This window comes from Coregonus lavaretus, assembly GCF_964263955.1.
Source record: "Coregonus lavaretus genome assembly, chromosome: 6".
Classification (NCBI taxonomy): Eukaryota; Metazoa; Chordata; class Actinopteri; order Salmoniformes; family Salmonidae; genus Coregonus; species Coregonus lavaretus.
Window position 1 is genome coordinate 50,886,312 of NC_139993.1, and position 19,160 is coordinate 50,905,471.

The 19,160-nt window shown below is 43.5% G+C and overlaps 1 protein-coding gene across 1 annotated transcript in view; it reads left to right on the forward strand.

Moving 5' to 3' along the window:
• The window catches only part of LOC311130499 (KICSTOR complex protein SZT2-like), a gene marked incomplete at its 5' end in the record, with an annotated part of 120,567 nt that overhangs the window by 13,832 nt on the left and 87,575 nt on the right, over nucleotides 1-19,160 (forward strand). Inside the window, 17 exon segments of the mRNA XM_084163254.1 lie at nucleotides 455-620; nucleotides 836-942; nucleotides 1,351-1,561; nucleotides 2,671-2,841; nucleotides 6,500-6,731; nucleotides 6,959-7,088; nucleotides 7,404-7,549; nucleotides 12,328-12,480; nucleotides 15,086-15,200; nucleotides 15,599-15,786; nucleotides 16,186-16,422; nucleotides 16,657-16,735; nucleotides 17,055-17,143; nucleotides 17,457-17,625; nucleotides 17,874-18,096; nucleotides 18,323-18,520; nucleotides 18,793-18,890. Of these exon segments, the coding sequence (XP_084019380.1) occupies nucleotides 455-620; nucleotides 836-942; nucleotides 1,351-1,561; nucleotides 2,671-2,841; nucleotides 6,500-6,731; nucleotides 6,959-7,088; nucleotides 7,404-7,549; nucleotides 12,328-12,480; nucleotides 15,086-15,200; nucleotides 15,599-15,786; nucleotides 16,186-16,422; nucleotides 16,657-16,735; nucleotides 17,055-17,143; nucleotides 17,457-17,625; nucleotides 17,874-18,096; nucleotides 18,323-18,520; nucleotides 18,793-18,890 (2,712 nt within the window).

The window sequence follows — 19,160 nt, forward strand, 5'->3', positions numbered from 1 at the left end:
GATAGTAGGCTACTTGGAGAGTGCTGTCAGTTTCACCACCATAGATAGTAGGCTACTTGGAGAGTGCTGTCAGTTTCACCACCATAGATAGTAGGCTACTTGGAGAGTGCTGTCCGTTTCACCACCATATATAGTAGGCTACTTGGAGAGTGCTGTCAGTTTCACCACCATAGATAGTAGGCTACTTGGCTGTTTACTCTGTCTGCTGCGCTGCTATGTTGTGTTTTGACACTTTTAAGTGGCGAGGAGTGAGAAAAACATATATTTAATCCATTTTGAATTCGGGCTGTAACACAACAAAATGTGGAATAAGTCGAGGGGTGTGGATACTTTCTGAGGGCACTGTATATTTATGTATCTATGGCTCTAGACTCGACCATCATTATGAATCAAGATGTTGTTTGATATCATTTTCAGGTTGATCTCAGTTGATCATTAATTTTCTCTCTCATAGTTTGATGGGCCAATCCCATGCCCCGGGTTCGGCAGTGACATCATCGTGGAGGAGGTGCCTGTGAGGAAACATGGCATTTCCATGGTGACTGCAGATGTAGGGCTGGTCAGCATGGTGCGACAGGGCATCCTAGCTCTACAGCTGCTGCCCCCCAACTCCAGCGCAGGTTGGTTTAGACTGTCCATACTTACTGCATTCCTCTGTTCAATCGAACAATCAAGGTTGGCTTTCCACACTGTGCCTATTTGCCTTTGAAAGCTTTTTAACGCTGCTCCCTAGAGAAGAATGCCATTTGTTTCAGTCAGTTTTACCTGCCTTAACCTGAGATGATCCTGTTTTGTTGTAACCCATTAAACTGAACTCTCAATCAAACTTCTCCAGGCTTAATCATAATTACAGATGGGGTGACCAGTGTGCCTGATGTGGCTGTGTGTGAGACCCTTCTGAACCAGCTCAGGAGTGGAACCATCACCTGCTCCTTCATTCAGGTACTGAAACATGCCACATCATAGCCCAGTGGGTCAAACTGCTGTGTATATTCAGTGTACATAGCAACATACTGACACACCATGAGAGCTTCTGTCTGTCGTCTACTGTATGGATTGTTGTATCTTCTCAACTGAGGCAGACAACTAGCCTGGAAACCAAACTGAATCCATGCTCTGTTTAACTAAGTGAAACTCAGCATGGATTCAGTTTGGATTTCAGGCCAGCAGGCAACTGCCCTTCAGAAAAGTCAATCTACTAAATACTGTCTATCTCTCATTCAATAACAGTATTTTTGTAATCAAAGTTTGTTCTGAATATATCTTTATGTAATTTACATATTGTGGATAATATATGGTTATGATTGGTTTCATATTTTGTTTCCATTCTCTGTGTCTGTCTGCTGTCAGGTGGGCGGGGCCTACTCGTACGACTGTAGTTTTGGGTACATCCCTAACGTTGAGCTGATGAAGTTCATCTCCCTGGCGACCTTTGGCTCCTACCTGTCCAGCTGTCCTGAGCCTGACCTGGCCAGTCAGGATATGAATACCTACCACAAGGCCTTCCTCACATACTCTTTCCTCAAGACCAGCGAGTCCATGAACCCTGAGTACTACTGTGGTAATAAACAGCATGGTATTTGTTTGTTGTTTTGTTCATTCATTCACTCTAGGATTGTTGTTTGCCATTACAGTTTGGCTCAATGTCCTGAGCCAAAACAGGATTTGAGTAGATCACTTTCATATTCTCAGATTTTTTTAATATCCCGCCATCAGCTTTTAAATTACACGGCACATTGGAACATTATGTAGGCCTGCATCATGTTAATACAGACATGTCATTACCCTTGTCACATAGTTATGCTGGCATTGTTATGCCGGAAGTTAAACATTAGTCATTTGAATACTTTAGTTGGTGTCATCCACTTAGTGGTCACTGATTATCAATTACAGATTGCGCTATGACTATGCTAATCAATGTCTCTATAGCAGCTCTGCTGTCTGTTTTGCTGCACACAATAGTCTGAGAGCTGAGGACATTATCTGTTCTCTTTATTTGAAACAGTTTCCGGAACATGTCTATGATCATTTAGTTGTCTGTCGTCTGCTGTGTCCCCGATCCCCATCAGAGTGCAATTTAGGCTGAAACAAGTTATTTTATAGATAGTGTTCTTGATTGAACTCCTTAGTGCTCTCTGTGACAGTCCAAACACAGTGGCTTTTGTACGATTCTCTTGTCATTTCCAAACACCCTGTCATTATCTGTGTGAATCATGATGTGTTGAAGACACCCACAGAGATGTCTGGCTGCTCTCTGAATAGAAGTCCATCTTTATAATGTGAGGTTTAACATAAAGAGATGCTGATGAAAGAACAGGCTTTAATGGCTGGCTAGACTTCACATAGACAAGATAAAAATTGGTTGTATTTTTGTCTGTTTCTGCTGCTTTTCAAAGTCGGGGAGACCAGAGTTTTGGTTGAGCAGAGTTAGTCACAGTGGATATTGCAACATGGAAAGTGAAAACACATGATGTTGATAATAGTACTTTCTTTACTTTGTCCATTCACTGCTTCTAAATAATAACATAAGCTACTGTATATTGAATCACACGTCAGGGCCTTTTTGTTGGTGTTTCTTTAACACTGTATGAATGAATGCATGCATGAATTAATTAATGATGTATGAATTAATGAATTAACTTACTATTTATTTGTATGTGTGCTTCACAGTGTCTCAGCACAAGCTGTTCAACGAGCACCTAGTGTCAGCCAGTGGGAACCCTGCGTTAGTGATGAGGAGGAAGAAGCACACAGAGAAGGAGGTGCGCGCCCACCTGGTCAGTGTGGTGTCGGTCAGACTGAGAGAGGGATACACCATCCGGGAGATCAACCTCACCAAAGGTACAGGACTCTCTCAGACGAGTCACATTACCTCACAGCAGTATTGTAGTCGCGTCACTAAACCTTGAGGTCGAGTCCCTTGTGCCCAAGTCCGAGTCGAGTCACGAGTCATCCATTTTTAATAGGTCTTATTATTTTACCAAACAAATGTGCTATAGGTATAATGACACCAATATTTCATTTAGTGAAAACCCCTGGAATTAGACCTTTAAGGTTGGGGTTGGAGAGTAGACCTTTAGGGTTGGGGTTGCAGAAGCTTGTGCAGTAAAACAGTTGCAGTAAATGTGGTGTGGATGCTAGATGGTGACTTTGAGTTATCACAGGTTTAAGAGTGTACCTTTTGAGGTACTGGTGAGGTACTGTGAGGTAGTGTTGTAGTACTCGAGTCCAGGACTTTTTCATGACTTGTGACTCAACTTGGGCTCGGCCATTGGTAACTCGGACTCACTTTCTCGTGACTTGGACTGGATAGGCTGCTATGATAAGCAGAATATTAGCAGCACTGGGTGTGCAGAGCAGCAAGGGTTCTGTTCTCTAGCAGTGGGAAGGATGCGCCACACCGGCACACACAGCCTACATCAGCTGGTGAGCTGCAGGGGAGCAAGCCATGATTGTGGGCAGGCAGGCTCCGCTCCGCCTCCGATCAGAGGCTACACATCGCGTAAGCGACTCTCTTGCTTCCCCGTAACAACCAGTCACCAGCCTACCTGAGTCCGAGTCGAGTCCTCGTTAAGAAACACAAACTGCTTTAAGAAATTGAAAACAATACTAGTATTGAGTGTAATAGTAATACAACAGTCTTAGCTATTTGTCTCTCGCACCCCTTGAGTATAAAAAAGTAGGTGCGGAACAGAACAGGGTACTGTCTACACTTGGTTTGTTGTTTTTATGAAATCGTTTTCATTAAATGGTTTTAATCATAGCTAAAGTTTTTATTGCTACGGATTCTGCGACGCGGTTAGCCTTTTTACGGCTGGGACCGCAAGTTTGTGTTCCAAATTCCTATTAAGTAGCAGTGAGCTGCTAGCCGTCATGAAAACAGAGCAGGCTAACGCTAGCAGTGCTAGCCCACCTGTGTTTTTATCCACGTCTGGGCACAAATGCTTTAGGCGTGAGATTATTTCCACACAATCATAAGATGGAACTGAAAAATGGAAAGGGATTTGTCTGCCCTAAATGCACCACCATCAAGCAGCTTAGGGAAGAGAACCTCTGGCTGCTCGCTCGGCTGTGAGAAAAAGCTAACCTGCTTTCTAAGTACGCCGACTTTGCTGTAGCCCAGGCAAACTGAATCTCAGTTATAAATGCCACCTATAGCAAAGCTGTCGGTGAGTCGGGCGGCGTTGATCTGTCCCAATCCAACAGACAGATGTTAAGCTCAACTCCGCGGCCCATTGGAAACTGGACACTCGCAAGGCGTAGGAGATCGGGAGGCAGTCTGGCAACCCTTCATCTATCCGAGAAGATCCGATCCAGCTATCAAACAGCTTTGGCTCGCTTGAGACGGACCTACCAGCCCTGGAGTCAGCACGGATCCTGGTAGTATACCACCAGCCGGCAGCAGCCCAGTGGCACCCTCCCCCACGCCCACCACAGTTCAGCAGGTTGCTGACTCAAGACAGAAGGGTCTCGGGCCATCTTCCACCTTCCTGGGGTTTCCAACGCCATCCGTTGTTGCTGGTGTGAAGAGTCAGGCTAGTCTGTCTCGAAGCCTCCATCCCCCCTCCCCGAGGCAGTCCCATCCCGCTCCCCCTCTTCCTTCACCATCGGATTCCATCACAACCACCATCATTGAGGGCAGCTCGATGGTGAGAAAGTTTGGCCTGCCTACGGTCCGTGGAACGACCAAGGTCACACCATCACCTATTCTGCCTTCCTCTTGTGATGATTTAGTTGATCACTTTAATAGTTACAGTAAGGTTGGAAAGAAACATCCAAACGGAGAGCCCCTTGGAGTAGTGAGGAAATAAATAAATTAGACAAATTGCAGAAAGGCAGAGCGGAAGTGGAGAAAGTAAAAGTTGCAGGTCCATTATGATATTCTGAGGCAGCAACTTGGCACGTATAAGAAGTCAGAATAATTTGAGAGTGCTCTTCTCGACCATTGATGGCCTGATAAATCCTACCCCCGTAAACCTATGTGAACTTTGTTCCACATCTAAATGTGATGAGTTTACTGCATTTTTTTTTTTTGAGATAAGATAACAAACATGAGGCTGGGTATCAGTCAAGCAAGACCTGATGAGAAGTTTGATATGTTCCCTAGCCTTCCATGCAAAGACACTATGGAGTTATTTTCCCTAGTTGACACAGACATGCTCAGGAAAGTGATATCACTACTTAAGCCTTCTAACTGCCTTCTCGATTCTATCCCCACCAACTTCTTCAAAACAGTTTTTAATTGCATATCTGAAGAAGTGTAAGCTATTGTTAATCACTCCCTGTTTACAGGCACTTTCCCCACTGCTCTAAAAACTGCTATGGTGAAACTCCTTCTGAAGAAAAATAATCTAGATTCTTCAGCTATTAGCCATTTTTGGCCAATCTCCAACCTTCCATACTTAAGCAAAATACTGGAGAAACTGTTTTTCAAACATCTAAAAAAATGTTGGTGCCAACTTTCTTTTTGAAAAATTCAGATCTGGTTTTTGTGCCCACCACATCACAGAGACAGCCTTAGTTAAAGTGGTAAATGATCTTAGAGCCAACAGATGCCAAACAGCTCTCTGTCCTTGTACTCTTGGATTTAAGGGCTGCATTCGACACTGTTGACCATTATGTCCTTCTGGAGAGGTGGGTTGACCTTTCCGGTCCAGTTCTAAATTGGTTTAGGACCTATTTAACCGGTCGAGAGTTTTTTGTCACCCGTGGTGAACATAGCTCAGAGAAAATAGATATCACAAGTGGCTTTCCACAAGGTTCGATTTTGGGTCCGGTACTGTTCAGTTTATATATGTTACCCCTTGGCAGCGTTATCAGAAAGCACAGAATAGATTTTCACTGCTACGCTGACGATACACAACTTTACATTTCTGTGTCACCAGAGGATTTTAGCCAAACTGTGGACATATTTACAAAAGATCTTAAAACACCTTTTTAGCTTTGCTTTTCCTTAGGGTGCTTTTTTAGTCTTTCAGTTTTTGTTATTATTTTGTTTTTTTATCCTCTTATGTTTGTGTAGGAAATATTTCTGTTTTTATTGTCCTAGTTTTTTTATTTTATGTTTTTTCCTTTAAAGCGCATTGCGTTGCATTCATGTCTGAAATGTGCTATATAAATAAAGTGTGATTGAGGGCAAAATGTGTAGAATAGCAGGATTACTGCTGGTTGTCATTGCGCAGCTCGTGAGCTGCATGTGGCTCTCAGGAACTTAATTGGCAGCTTGCGAAAATATTAATTTTTTAGTAGGGGGTCCTCGCCCAGGGGCTCAAAATATTTGGGGGTACTTGAAGTTAAAAAGGTTGAAAACCCCTGTACTATCCATCCCCCAAGTAACCTCAAGTTACCATCTACTATTCACTTAAAACCCACCATATAGATCTGTTTTACTGCAAAAGCATTCACAAGACCAACTTTTCCCCCCCAGTTTTCCCGACTAACTGTATACATTTCTAAAAATGCTGTGTTTCAGTGTCCGTTCTGCTCACTTTCCCCCTAGGTGGCACGCAGCTGGAGGTGAAGCTGGTGTTGCTGTGGAAACACAACATGCGTATAGAGTACCTAGCGGTGGCCCCATGGCCCCTGGACCCTGCCAAGAGGACCACCTGGGTAGAGGTCACCATGGAGGGAAGCTACGACATCCTCCATGATATCAGCTGTACTCTGAGGAAACCCATCACCTCCCCATACCGCACCTCCATCATACGACGCTTCTGGAACACACTGCAGAGGTCAATAGAATAGATAGTCTATTGGCAATTTTGTAAGTGTGAGAAAATGAGATTTGTCTTCTGCTTATCTCAACCTCCCTCAACTACACACGTTGAGAGGCACAGGGTCAGCCACGGAGCAGTACCTCAGGATAGAGGGTCGTTTAAAGTGCCTTGCTCCAAACAATTTTGTGAGCATATACTGTGCATTTCTCTTGTTAACACACATGTTATTCTGCCCTCTGTAGTATAAACCAGACAGATCAGATGCTGGTCCACATGCAGTCCTTTAACTCTCTCCCAGAGAACTACACCATCCCTGAGAGCACCAAGAACGGAGTTCCTCTCTTCTACATCCCACCTGGATCCACCATGCCGGTATGTACTCTGTCTGGCTTTCACATAATGCATTGTCACAGGAGGGACTGAACCTAGTTGGTTTATTTAGCCTTTATTTTACCAGGTTGTAGGTACTCTGCCTGCTCTTAGTAGCACTGATTCAATAGCGGCTATTTTGAAGGTTTTACTTGCAAATATTGTAATTGTGATCGTGATTTCCTGTACTGCGTTGTCACAGGCCTCACCGACTCTATTTACCTCAGGACAGGTAGTCAGTCACAGCCTGTGTCCCAAATGCCATCCTATTCCCTACATAGTGCACTACTTTGACCAGAGCCCTGTTCTGTCCTCCAGGTTCTCTCCCTCCAGCACAGCGGCTCTAAAGACTCCTCCCAGTCCCAGTTTGCGTCATATTGGAAGCCCATCCTGTCCATGGATGCCAACTTCTGGCAGAGATGGCTTCACATGCACCGCATCGCCATCATCCTGGAGCACGACATGTGAGAGATGCCTTACAGTTATTGTACCTTTTTCGATTTCAATAGAGTTGTCAATTTATCAATATCATCACTGGGAGCAGTCTTTATGGTCGTCTCCCAGTCAATAGTAGAGAAAGAGAACTGGGTTCCTTCTTTGTTCCGCTACTGACTGTCTACGCACCAACTATTGTATACTGAACAAAAATATAAACGCAACAAGTGTTGGTTTCATGAGCTGAAATAAAAAATCCCCGAAATCTTCCATATGTACAAAAAGCTTATTTCTCTCAAATTTTGTGCACAAATTTGGTAACATCCGTGTTGCCAGAGAATTTAATGTTAATTTCTCTACCATAAGCCGCCTCCAACGTTGTTGTAAAGAATTTGGCAGTACGTCCAACCGGCCTCACAACAGCAGACCACGTGTAACCATGCCAGCCCAGGACCTCCACGTCCGGCTTCTTCACCTGCGGGATCGTCTGAGACCAGCCATCTGGACAGCTGATGAAACTGTGGGTTTGCACAAGCAAAGAATTTCTGCACAAACTGTCAGAAACCGTCTCAGGGAAGCTCATCTGTGTGCTCATTGTCCTCACCAGAGTCTTGACCTGACTGCAGTTCTGCGTTGTAAAATATTTCAGTTGGCAAATGCTCACTTTCGATGGCCACTGGCACGCTGGAGAAGTGTGCTTTTCACAGATGAATTCCGGTTTCAACTGTACTGGGCAGATGACAGACAGCATGTATGGCGTTGTGTGGGCGAGCGGTTTGCTGATGTCAACATTGTGAACAGAGTGCCCCATGGTGGCGATGGGGTTATGGTATGGGCAGGCATAAGCTACGGACAACGAACACAATTCCATTTTATCGATGGCAATTTGAATGCACAGAGATACTGTGACGAGATCCTGAGGCCCATTGTTGTGCCATTCATCCACCGCCATCACCTTATGCTTCAGCATGATAATGCACAGCCCCATGTTGCGAGGATATGTACACAATTCCTGAAGCTGAAAATGTCCCAGTTTTTCCATGGCCTGCATACTCACCAGACATTGAGCATGTTTGGGATGCTCTGGATCGACGTGTACAACAGCATGTTCCAGTACCGGCCAATATCCAGCAACTTCACACAGCCATTGAAGAGGACTGGGACAACATTCCACAGGCCACAATCAACAGACTGATCAACTCTAGGTGAAAGAGATCTGTCGCGCTGCATGAGGCAAATGGTGGTCACACCAGATACTGACTGGTTTTCTGATCCACACCCCTACCTTAAAAAAAAAAAAGTTATCTGTGACTAGGGCTGTGGCGGTCATTACATTTTGTCATACGGTTACTGTCATGCAAAAGACTGTCGGTCTCACGGTAATTGACCATTAATTAACATAAACATGTTTAGCATCTCCAGGCCTCCACACATACAAGCCGCTAATGCGTGCCTTTTGGAACATCTACATTTAAAAAGTCGAATAAATCAATTTAATATATACCATCACAATAAATCCGTCATAGGAGACCACCTAGACCACAATTCTAAGATCACCATGCGCAATGCCAAGCGTTGGCTGGAGTGGTGTAAAGCCTGCTGCCATTGGACTCTGGAGCAGTGGAAACGTGTTCTCTGGCGTGATGAATCACGCTTCACCATCTGGCAGTCTGAAGGACGAATCTGGGTTTGGCGGATGCCAGGAGAACGCTACCTGCCTGAATGCATAGTGCCAACTGTAAAGTTTGGTGGAGGAGGAATAATGGTCTGGGGCTGTTTTTCATGGTTCAGGCTAGGAAGCTTAGTTTCAGTAAAGGGAAATCTTAACACTACATTATACAATGACATTCTAAAGGATTCTGTGCTCTAGAATGTTTGGGGAAGGCCCTTTCCTGTTTCAGCATGACAATGCCCCCGTGCACAAAGCAAGGTCCATACAGAAATGGTTTGTCGAGATCGGTGTGGAAGAACTTGACTGGCCTGTACAGAGCCCTGACCTCAACCCCATCGAACACCCTTGGGATGAATTGGAACGCCGACTGCGAGCCAGGCCTAATCGCCCAACAGTACCGACCTGACTAATGCTCTTGTGGCTGAATGGATGCAAGTCCCCGCAGCAATGTTCCAACATCTAGTGGAAGCCTTTCCAGATTAATGCCCATGATTTTTGGAATGAGATGTTCGACAAGCAGGTGTCCACCTTTTGGCCATGTAGTGTATTTCACTGAACTGTTGACAGCCTGTCTTCATGCTCGAGAAAGAAATAAAGGAGAGAGAGGAGGAGATGGAAATGCATGGTGGTGAGATATTCTGTATAGCTTAAGGTAAGGTGTCCCCCAATTACTTATGAAAATAAATAAAAATCCCTATTACTAGGCTATTCAAAATCATATACAATTCACTATTTGTAAGCTAACTGTAAGCCACCCTGCACAATCAATGAACCAACAGCATCACCTAGGGCTATACGTTCTCTCCCAGACTCATGGATATACATTTTGGAGCATAGCATAAGGTAACCAGTCCATCCATTATGCATAATAATACAGTCCACACTCAAAGGCCATTACTCGAATTTGTGTAATTTTATAGGCTAGCCCAATTATGTACCAAAGACATCTTAACTCAGTTTTGTTATATGTTTTTCTGCCATGTGTAATATGCCGTAGGCTATACAGTGCATTCCGGAAGTATTCAGACCCCTTCCCTTTTTCCACATTTTGTTACATTACAACCTTATTCTAAAATTGATTAGATAATTTTTTTTCCTCATCAATCAATTTTTTTAAAAGAAAGAAAGAAAGACCTTATTTACATAAGTATTCAGACCCTTTGCTATGAGACTCAATTGAGCTCAGGTGCATCCTGTTTCCATTGATCATCCTTGAGATGTTTCTACAATTTGATTGGAGTCCACCTGTGGTAAATTTAATTGATTGGACATGATTTGGAAAGGCACACACCGGTCTATATAAGGTCCCACAGTTGACAGTGCATGTCAGAGCAAAAACCAAGCCATGAGGTCAAAGGAATTGTCCATAGAGTTCCGAGACAGGATTGTGTCGAGGCACAGATCTGGGGAAGGGTACCAAAACATTTCAGCAGCATTGAAGGTCCCCAAGAACACAGTGGCCTCCATCATTCTTAAATGGAAGAAGTTTAGAACCACCAAGACTCTTCCTAGAGCTGGCTGCCCGGCCAAACTGAGCAATCGGGGGAGAAGGGCCTTGGTCAGGGAGGTGACCAAGAACCCGATGGTCACTCTGACAGAGGTCCAGAGTTCCTCTGTGGAGATGGGAGAACCTTCCAGAAGGACAACCATCTCTGCAGCACTCCACCAATCAGGCCTTTATTGTAGAGTGGCGAGACGGCACATGACAGCCCGCTTGGAGTTTGCCAAAAGGCACCTAAACGACTCTCAGACCATGAGAAACAAGATTCTCTGATTCCCTACAGTGAAGCATGGTGGTGGCACCTTCCAACAGCACATCGACCCTAAGCACACAGCCAAGACAACGCAGGAGTGGCTTCGAGACAAGTTTCTGAATGTACTTGAGTGGCCCAGCCAGAGCCCTGACTTGAACCCGATCTAACATCTCTGGAGAGGCCTGAAAATAGCTGTGCAGCGACGCTCCCCATCCAACCTGACAGAGCTTGAGAGGATCTTTTTTTATTTATTTTTTTACCCCCCTTTTTCTCCCCAATTTCGTGGTATCCAGTTGGTAGTTACAGTCTTGTCCCATCGCTGCAACTCCCGTACGGACTCGGGAGAGGCGAAGGTCGAGAGACGTGCGTCCTCCGAAACACAACCCAACCGAGCCGCACTGCTGCTTGACACAATGCCCGCTTAACCCGGAAGCCAGCCGCACCAATGTGTCGGAGGAAACACCGTACACCTGCCGACCGTGTCAGCGTTCACTGCGCCGGCCCGCCACAGGAGTCGCTAGTGCGCGATGGGAGAACATCCCTGCCGGCCAAACCCTCCCCTAACCTGGACGGCGATTGTGTGTGTATCTTGATGAGGGGGGGAAAAACTATTTAATCAATTTTAGAATAAGGTTGTAACGTAACAAAATGTGGAAAAACTGAAGGGGTCTGAATACTTTCCGAATGCACTGTAATTTTCAATCATAATTTTGATTTAGTTATTTATTTATTTTTTTATTTTTTTTGGGGGGGGGGGGGGGTTTGGGCTCATAAGCCTTTGCATATGCATAAGCTCTAATATGCATATTCAAGTTTTTTATGAATCATCACCTTAGAAAGCGCTGTCCATTCAGTTGTGTTAAGCTTTGAAACAACACCCACAATGACCATGTTTTACACTCAGTTTCAACGTGCTGTTGAACTTCGTTCTTCAAATTCATCATCACAGTGAGGTGATTTTTGAAAGTAGGATAGGCCTACTGTTTTGATGATGTGATTTTCGATAGCATTTGCATTGATGTCAAAGTGGTTAGAGGGACAATAGAGCAATGAGTACCAGGCCATTAGGACCTGATGGTAGTTATCAAGTTGGGTAAGCATGTCCAGAGTACATAAAAGGAGATTAGTATGACCACAACAGCCCTATCTGTGATCAACAGATGCGTATCTGTATTCCCAGTCATTTGAAATCCATAGATTAGGGCCTAATGAATTTATTTAAATTGACTGATTTCCTTATATGAACTGTAACTCAGAAAAGTATTTGCAATTGTTGCATGTTGCATTTCCCCCCCCCCCCAGTGTAGAATACTATGTACAGGGATTTTACATAAAAAAATGTTCTCACAGTCATTATAATAGTGATATTTTCTCTCTGCAGGCCTGTGCCCAAGCACCTCCACACTGCCGGTAGTAACGGGCGTTTCAGCACCATCCAGTGTCGTATCTCTCACTCAGCCCTTACCTCCCTACTGAGGGACTGGAGCAGCTTCGTACTGGTGGAGGGATACTCATACGTCAAGCTCATATACAGGTAAGGAGGAATAGAGACTCATGGGAAATGTAGTTCACAATGTGGAATGAGACAGACCTGAGTTCAAATAGTATTTGTTTTTTCTTTGAAATACTTAAAGGGATACTTCGAGATTTTGGCAATGAAGCCCTTTAGCTACTTCCCCAGAGTCAGCTAAACTCGTAGATACCATTTTTATGTCTCTGCTTGCAGTTTGAAGGAAGTTGCTAACTAGCGTTAGCGCAATTGCTAACTAGCGTTAGCGCAATGACTGGAAGTCTACAGCATTGGCACACGAAACTACCTCTAACTTCTGTACAACCATTGAAATATCTAAGTTTGACATATTATTTTACTACACTGATTCCACAATTGAATGTCAGTATGTCATAAATATCTTTATTTTATTAGGAACATTTTTCATACACAAATCAAAATCTATGTTGAAAAAAGCTCTTATTTTTTTACTGATTTGGGAAAATATTTAGAATCATTAAAACGTATGCAAAACAAAATGTCTCAAAAATGTATTTGCTACATGTGTCTATTTGATTTGATATATAATACCGTTCAAAAGTTTGGGGTCACTTAGAAATGTCCTTGTTTTCCATGAAATGAGTTTGAATAGGAAATATAGCAAAATGCATAGGAAATGTAGTCATCGACAAGGTTAGAAATAATGATTGTGTCCTTCAAACTTTGCTTTTGTCAAAGAATCCTCAATTTGCAGCAATTACAGCCTTGCAGACCTTTGGCATTCTAGTTGTCAATTTGTTGAGGTAATCTGAAGAGATTTCACCCCATGCTTCCTGAAGCACCTCCCACAAGTTGGATTGGCTTGATGGGCACTTCTTACGTACCATACGGTCAAGCTGCTCCCACAACAGCTCAATAGGGTTGAGATCTGGTGACTGTGCTGGTCACTCCATTATAAACAGAATACCAGCTGACTGCTTCTGCCCTAAATAGTTATTGCGTAGTTTGGAGCTGTGCTTTGGGTCATTGTCCTGTTGTAGGAGGAAATTGGCTCCAATCAAGCGCCGTCCACAGGGTATGGCATGGCGTTGCAAAATGGAGTGATAGCCTTCCTTTTTCAAGATCCCTTTTACCCTGTACCAATCTCCCACTTTACCACCACCAAAGCACCCCCAGACCATCACATTGCCTCCACCATGCTTGACAGATGGCATCAAGCACTCCTCCAGCATCTTTTCATTTGGTCTGCGTCTCACAAATCTTCTTCTTTGTGATCCGAACACCTCAAACTTCGATTCGTCTGTCCATAACACTTTTTTCCAATCTTCCTCTGTCCAGTGTCTGTGTTCTTTTACCCATCTTAATCTTTTATTTTTATTGGCCAGTCTGAGATATGGCTTTTTCTTTGCAACTCTGCCTAGAAGGTCAGCATCACGGAGTCGTCTCTTCACTGTTGACGTTGAGACTGGTGTATTGCGGGTACTATTTAAAAAAGCTGCCAGTTGAGGACCTGTGAGGCGTCTGTTTCTCAAACTAGACACTAATTTATTTGTCCTCTTGCTCAGTTGTGCACCGGGGCCTCCCACTCCTCTTTCTTTTCTGGTTAGAGTCAGTTTGCGCTGTTCTGTGAAGGGAGTAGTACTCAGCGTTGTACGAGATCTTCAGTTTCTTGGCAATTTCTCGCATGGAATAGCCTTCATTTCTCAGAACAAGAATAGATTGACGAGTTTCAGAAGGAAGTTCTTTGTTTCTGGCCATTTTGAGCCTGTAATCGAACCTGCAATTGCTGATGCTCCAGATACTCAAATCATCTAAAGAAGGCCAGTTTTATTGCTTTTTTAATCAGTACAACAGTTTTCAGCTGTGCTAACATAATTGCAAAAGGGTTTTCTAATGATCAATTAGCTTTTTAAAATGTTAAACTTTGATTGGCAAACACAACGTGCCATTGGAACACAGGACTGATGGTTTCTGATAATGGGCCTCTGTACACCTATGTAGATATTCCATAAAAAATCAGCCATTTCCAGCTACAATAGCCATTTACAACATTAACAATGTCTATGCTGTATTTCTGATCAAAAAATTGTTTATCTTTCAAAAACAAGGACATTTCGAAGTGACCCCAAACTTTTGAACGGTAGTGTAATGTGGATTTGTTTAGTTTTTTTCCTCTTCATTATTTCTTTATGTAATCCCTCTGGCTGTTCAGTTTTTTTGTGTTTTGCATGTTACTGTTGTTTAAAATTGTTTTAAAAATTATACAAAAATATATATAACCTCTTAACTTCTTTCATACTTGGCGCAGAGACATAAAAATGGTATCCACGAGTTCATCTGACTCTGGGGAAGTAGATAAAGGGCTTCATTGCCAGCATCTCAAAGTATTCCTTTAAGTATTTGAAAGAAAAAAACAAATACTATTTGAACCCAGGTCTGTCTCACTCCTTCATTGCCAAAATCTCGATGTATCCCGTTAAACTGTGATTGAATGACCCAATGGAATAGTCTCAAAAAGGCAATCCCACTTGAGGCATATTCAATCACTTGCACAAAGTATTTGAAAGAAAACATATTCTATTTGAACCCAGGACTGGATTGAGATACAGTACATGACTGGAGTAAGGTTTAATGAATGTCCTGTCCCCAGTTCCTCTGACCAGCCCCCCAACTCCTTCTATCTGGTGCGTCTGATCTCCAAGGTCCCCTGTATAGTTCTGAGGCTGGGCTTTCCTATCGGCACCCTGGCCCACACCAGGAACAAGGTACTGGACATGGTCGACACACCAAAAATACTTTTAACCATTGTTGAATAGAGAATATATTTTTAATCTCAAGAGCAAGAGCTGTGCTATTTCTCCTCACTGTAAACGGAACTAACAAGCAGGGAGAAGTATTCAGTAAAAACTTGTGTGAATAGTAAAAGATGTCACTCACTAAGTGAAAACATGTCACCTTTTCCTCAGAATGTGTTGGTATGACCTTTTGTTGCCATTTGTGTCGATGTTGTCTGTAAATGTTGATTGTTAACTCATGGCTGAATATGCAAGACTAATTCCTGAAAAGGGCCAATAAAGGGAAGTGAACTAAAGTGAACTGTCTGTGTGGAAACTAACCCATCCTATTCTTCAGCTCCACCTTTTCTCTGCCCTCCATCTTCCAGATAGTGGATGAGCTGCGGGAGCAGATCCTGAGGCTTCACTTCCCTCAGCGCATCCAGAACAAGGAGGCTACGCCCAAGACCAAGAGGAAGATTCTGGGGTCCCCTCCTCTCCCTGCTCCCAAACCTGCGTTATCTGACCGGCCATGTGTGGTGGTCCTCAACAAACCTCTGGAGAAACTGCTCATCAGGTCAGTGGAATGTATTCAGATTTGTGCCTTGAGCATGGAAGCTACCCAGCAGGCACAACTGGTTGAAATAATGCTGGGTAACTTGCCATACCAAAGCAATTGGATGGTAGCATTTAATTTTACCGTACTGTTCAAAGAAACAAATAAGGTTATTGATTTACTTATTGCTGTGTAATTACCATTTTACCATGTCATTTCTCAGGAAATATCTGGTTTCTGTACTGTAAAATTAAGTGATTCCAATTGATATTTTTTCAGTCACGTGGCTTATTACTGTAGATGACAATTATTGAGGTCATGAGACATAAGGCATCAGACTTTTGTTTGGATTATGAAGGCGTTTTGTCCTTTATAAACGTGAGTGCTCTGAATCTAACAGTGTCCAATCTCTCCCTGTAGCTACAATAAGCTCCCGTCAGACTTCCGGACGCCCTTCATTCTGAACATGGAGAACTTCCCCCAGCCCCCCAGCATGACCGCGCCACTCAGTATGGCAGCCAATCGGACGGCTTCGTCCACCCTAGCGTCTCTTTCGCGCTACTTTCTCCACCAACGGTGGGTGTGGGCGGTGCAGGGCGGCCTGGGATCTACCGTTCCGCTGCAGGCTGTGGCTCATATACTGTCCATGCTGTCTGAGTGAGTCCCCCTGGCATGTCTGTTACCTGAATCATGCACTGTGAAGGTAATGTTTTTGATGTGCTTTACACCTGTTTACCTGAATATCTATATGCTGGCATGCTTTATGACACAGAAAGACTTTCCTGATGGATACAAGTCATCATTGTCATATCAGGGAGCTGTTAGGAAGTTCTTAGGGGTACTAACGTCTTGTGACTTGTTGCCTGAAAGTGTGTTTTGATGTTCCCCCAGGATTCGCCTCTCTGAGGGCTTTCATTTTGCTGCCAGTGGAGATGGCATAGTCAACATGGTGACTGAACTACCAATGAAGGTGAGAGTAGAATGCTGACTGGCTGGGGCAGTTAGGGACAAAAAATATTTACTAAACCCATATGAATTCATTACATAAACCCTCATGGTCCTTCGAGCTGGATAAGAACAATTTTACACACATTTTACAGAATATGAAGTAAAATTGTTAAATCTAAACCAAACAAAACTCATATAACATTATCTACATTTACACTGCAAAGATTAGGCCGCACACATACACATATTTTAATCTGGAAATATTTAGGCCAGACAGTTTATTACTGTACAGTGTTTGCATTGAATTCCTATACAAATCCAATAGTAAGAATTACTTGTAGGGGATGCCAGAGGCGGTGGACAGAGAGATCCACACCTGTATTGTCCAGTATATCCTGTTTCCACCTCACTCCACCTCTACCAAGGACAGGTAAGACTGAATTCCATTAAGTATTTGGCCACTGGTTCTATTGCTTTATTCCACACGTTCCATAAATTCAACACATTCTCCAACATTATCTTCATATATTATCCAACAGTTACATTTATAAGAACAGTTACTTTTATTTATAAGAACAGTTACATTTACAATAACTGTTTTTTAAACCTTTTGAGCACTTTGTTGCACATTGCTATTGGGTATATTTTGCTGGTTATTTAGTCAGTAAATTGTGCTATTGCTGAATAGGCTTCCATATGTCTCCTCCTGTCCTGACCCCTTGTCTTCCATCATGGGTCTCCAGTTTCTCCACAGACGATGACAACGATACAGAGGTGGAAGCCATCGATGTGGACACCGAGCTCAACCTGGTGACCGAGTGTTGGGTAGAGCCTCAGAGTAGGACAGTATGGAGCACCAGAGACCAACACAGACACTTCCAGGAGCTCACCTACCAGGAGATACCCCAGGCGGTCAGTAGCAATCGACCAATTGCTCAATCAATCAATGAAATTCGTTTTCTTATATTAGCAGTTGTCAGCTGTTGTCAAAGGTAGCTATTCATTAGTACAATCGCTGATAGTTCCAATTCATGCATTTGTATAGTATTACAATACTTATAAATAGATGAGGTGAAGTTGAAATGTGTGTACAGATACAGCCAGAGGACTGGTTTCTCCCTCATCATTTGATTGTAATAGTGAGTTAACTTTGTCCACAGATTTTTCCCCGGGATCTGGCCTGTATGTCCACCATGATGACGTTTGAGTACCTGAGCCAGCTGTGCCAGAACAAGGAGCAGGTGTACCCTCCCATCGGGGCCGCTGCAGGGGGACCCCTAGCCTCTGAGGACTGCATCCACACCGTTCCCTTCCAGTTTGACCTCATTGAGCTGCTGCCCAAGTGCCAACAGATAGAGATCTTCTTCCTCACACTCAGCAGAGGTGAATGTTATCATGTGATAATGTCCTCAAGACCTAATTGTTTTTTTAAACATTAATTGATCAATTGTAGTAAATTCAGGCAATAGTCCAAACCTGGGTCCCTCCTATTCTTAGTCCAACACCTTAGCCATTTTTACCCCAAGAGGTCCAAACCTCTTGACATGGTCACTACAATATTATGAAGATGGCGACTGAAGTAATGAAAATGTATTTGTGTTTATTGCAGTGGAGAATGAGGTGTCCCAGGGCGCCCCCTACTCGGCCAACGAGCTCCTGCTTAGTCTGTTTCACAGCAGCTTGCAAAACGAGCTCAGTGACCGCGAGATCACATTGGCTGATTATGAGAACGTCACCTTCATGCATCACATCCTAGACAGGGAACGAGATGGACATGTTGCACCCTTCTCTCTACCTGTCATCAGAGGTAGGCATTCTAAATGTGTGCTTCTGCTGTACATCTGCTTGTTCTTTGGAGTCTTGACTGAGTTAATGTAAAGCATTTTGTGACAACTGTTGATGTAAAAAGGGCGTTATAAACACATGACTGACTGAAAACAACAAAATCCTGCTAAAGATTGTTTTAATTATGTAACATTTTATACTCCTGCACAAAATGACTTTTTTCTTTGTCTTTGCCAATGTGGTTCCTTTCAATGTTTTGATTGATTGATTGGTATTGTTACTTTCCCTTGACAGAAGAGTGCCTGAAACCTCCAGAGAGACAGGACACAGTGATGTCATTCCAAACTATAGGGAGCAGTAAAGAAGTGACGGGGTCCACCTGTACCCTACAGGTAATAACCAGTACCCTTCAGGTAATAACAGTACCCTACAGGTAATAACCAGTACCCTACAGGTAATAACCAGTACCCTTCAGGTAATAACCAGTACCCTACAGGTAATAACCAGCACCCTACAGGTAATAACCAGCACCCTACAGGTAATAACCAGCACCCTACAGGTAATAACCAGCACCCTACAGGTAATAACCAGCACCCTACAGGTAATAACCAGCACCCTACAGGTAATAACCAGCACCCTACAGGTAATAACCAGCACCCTAC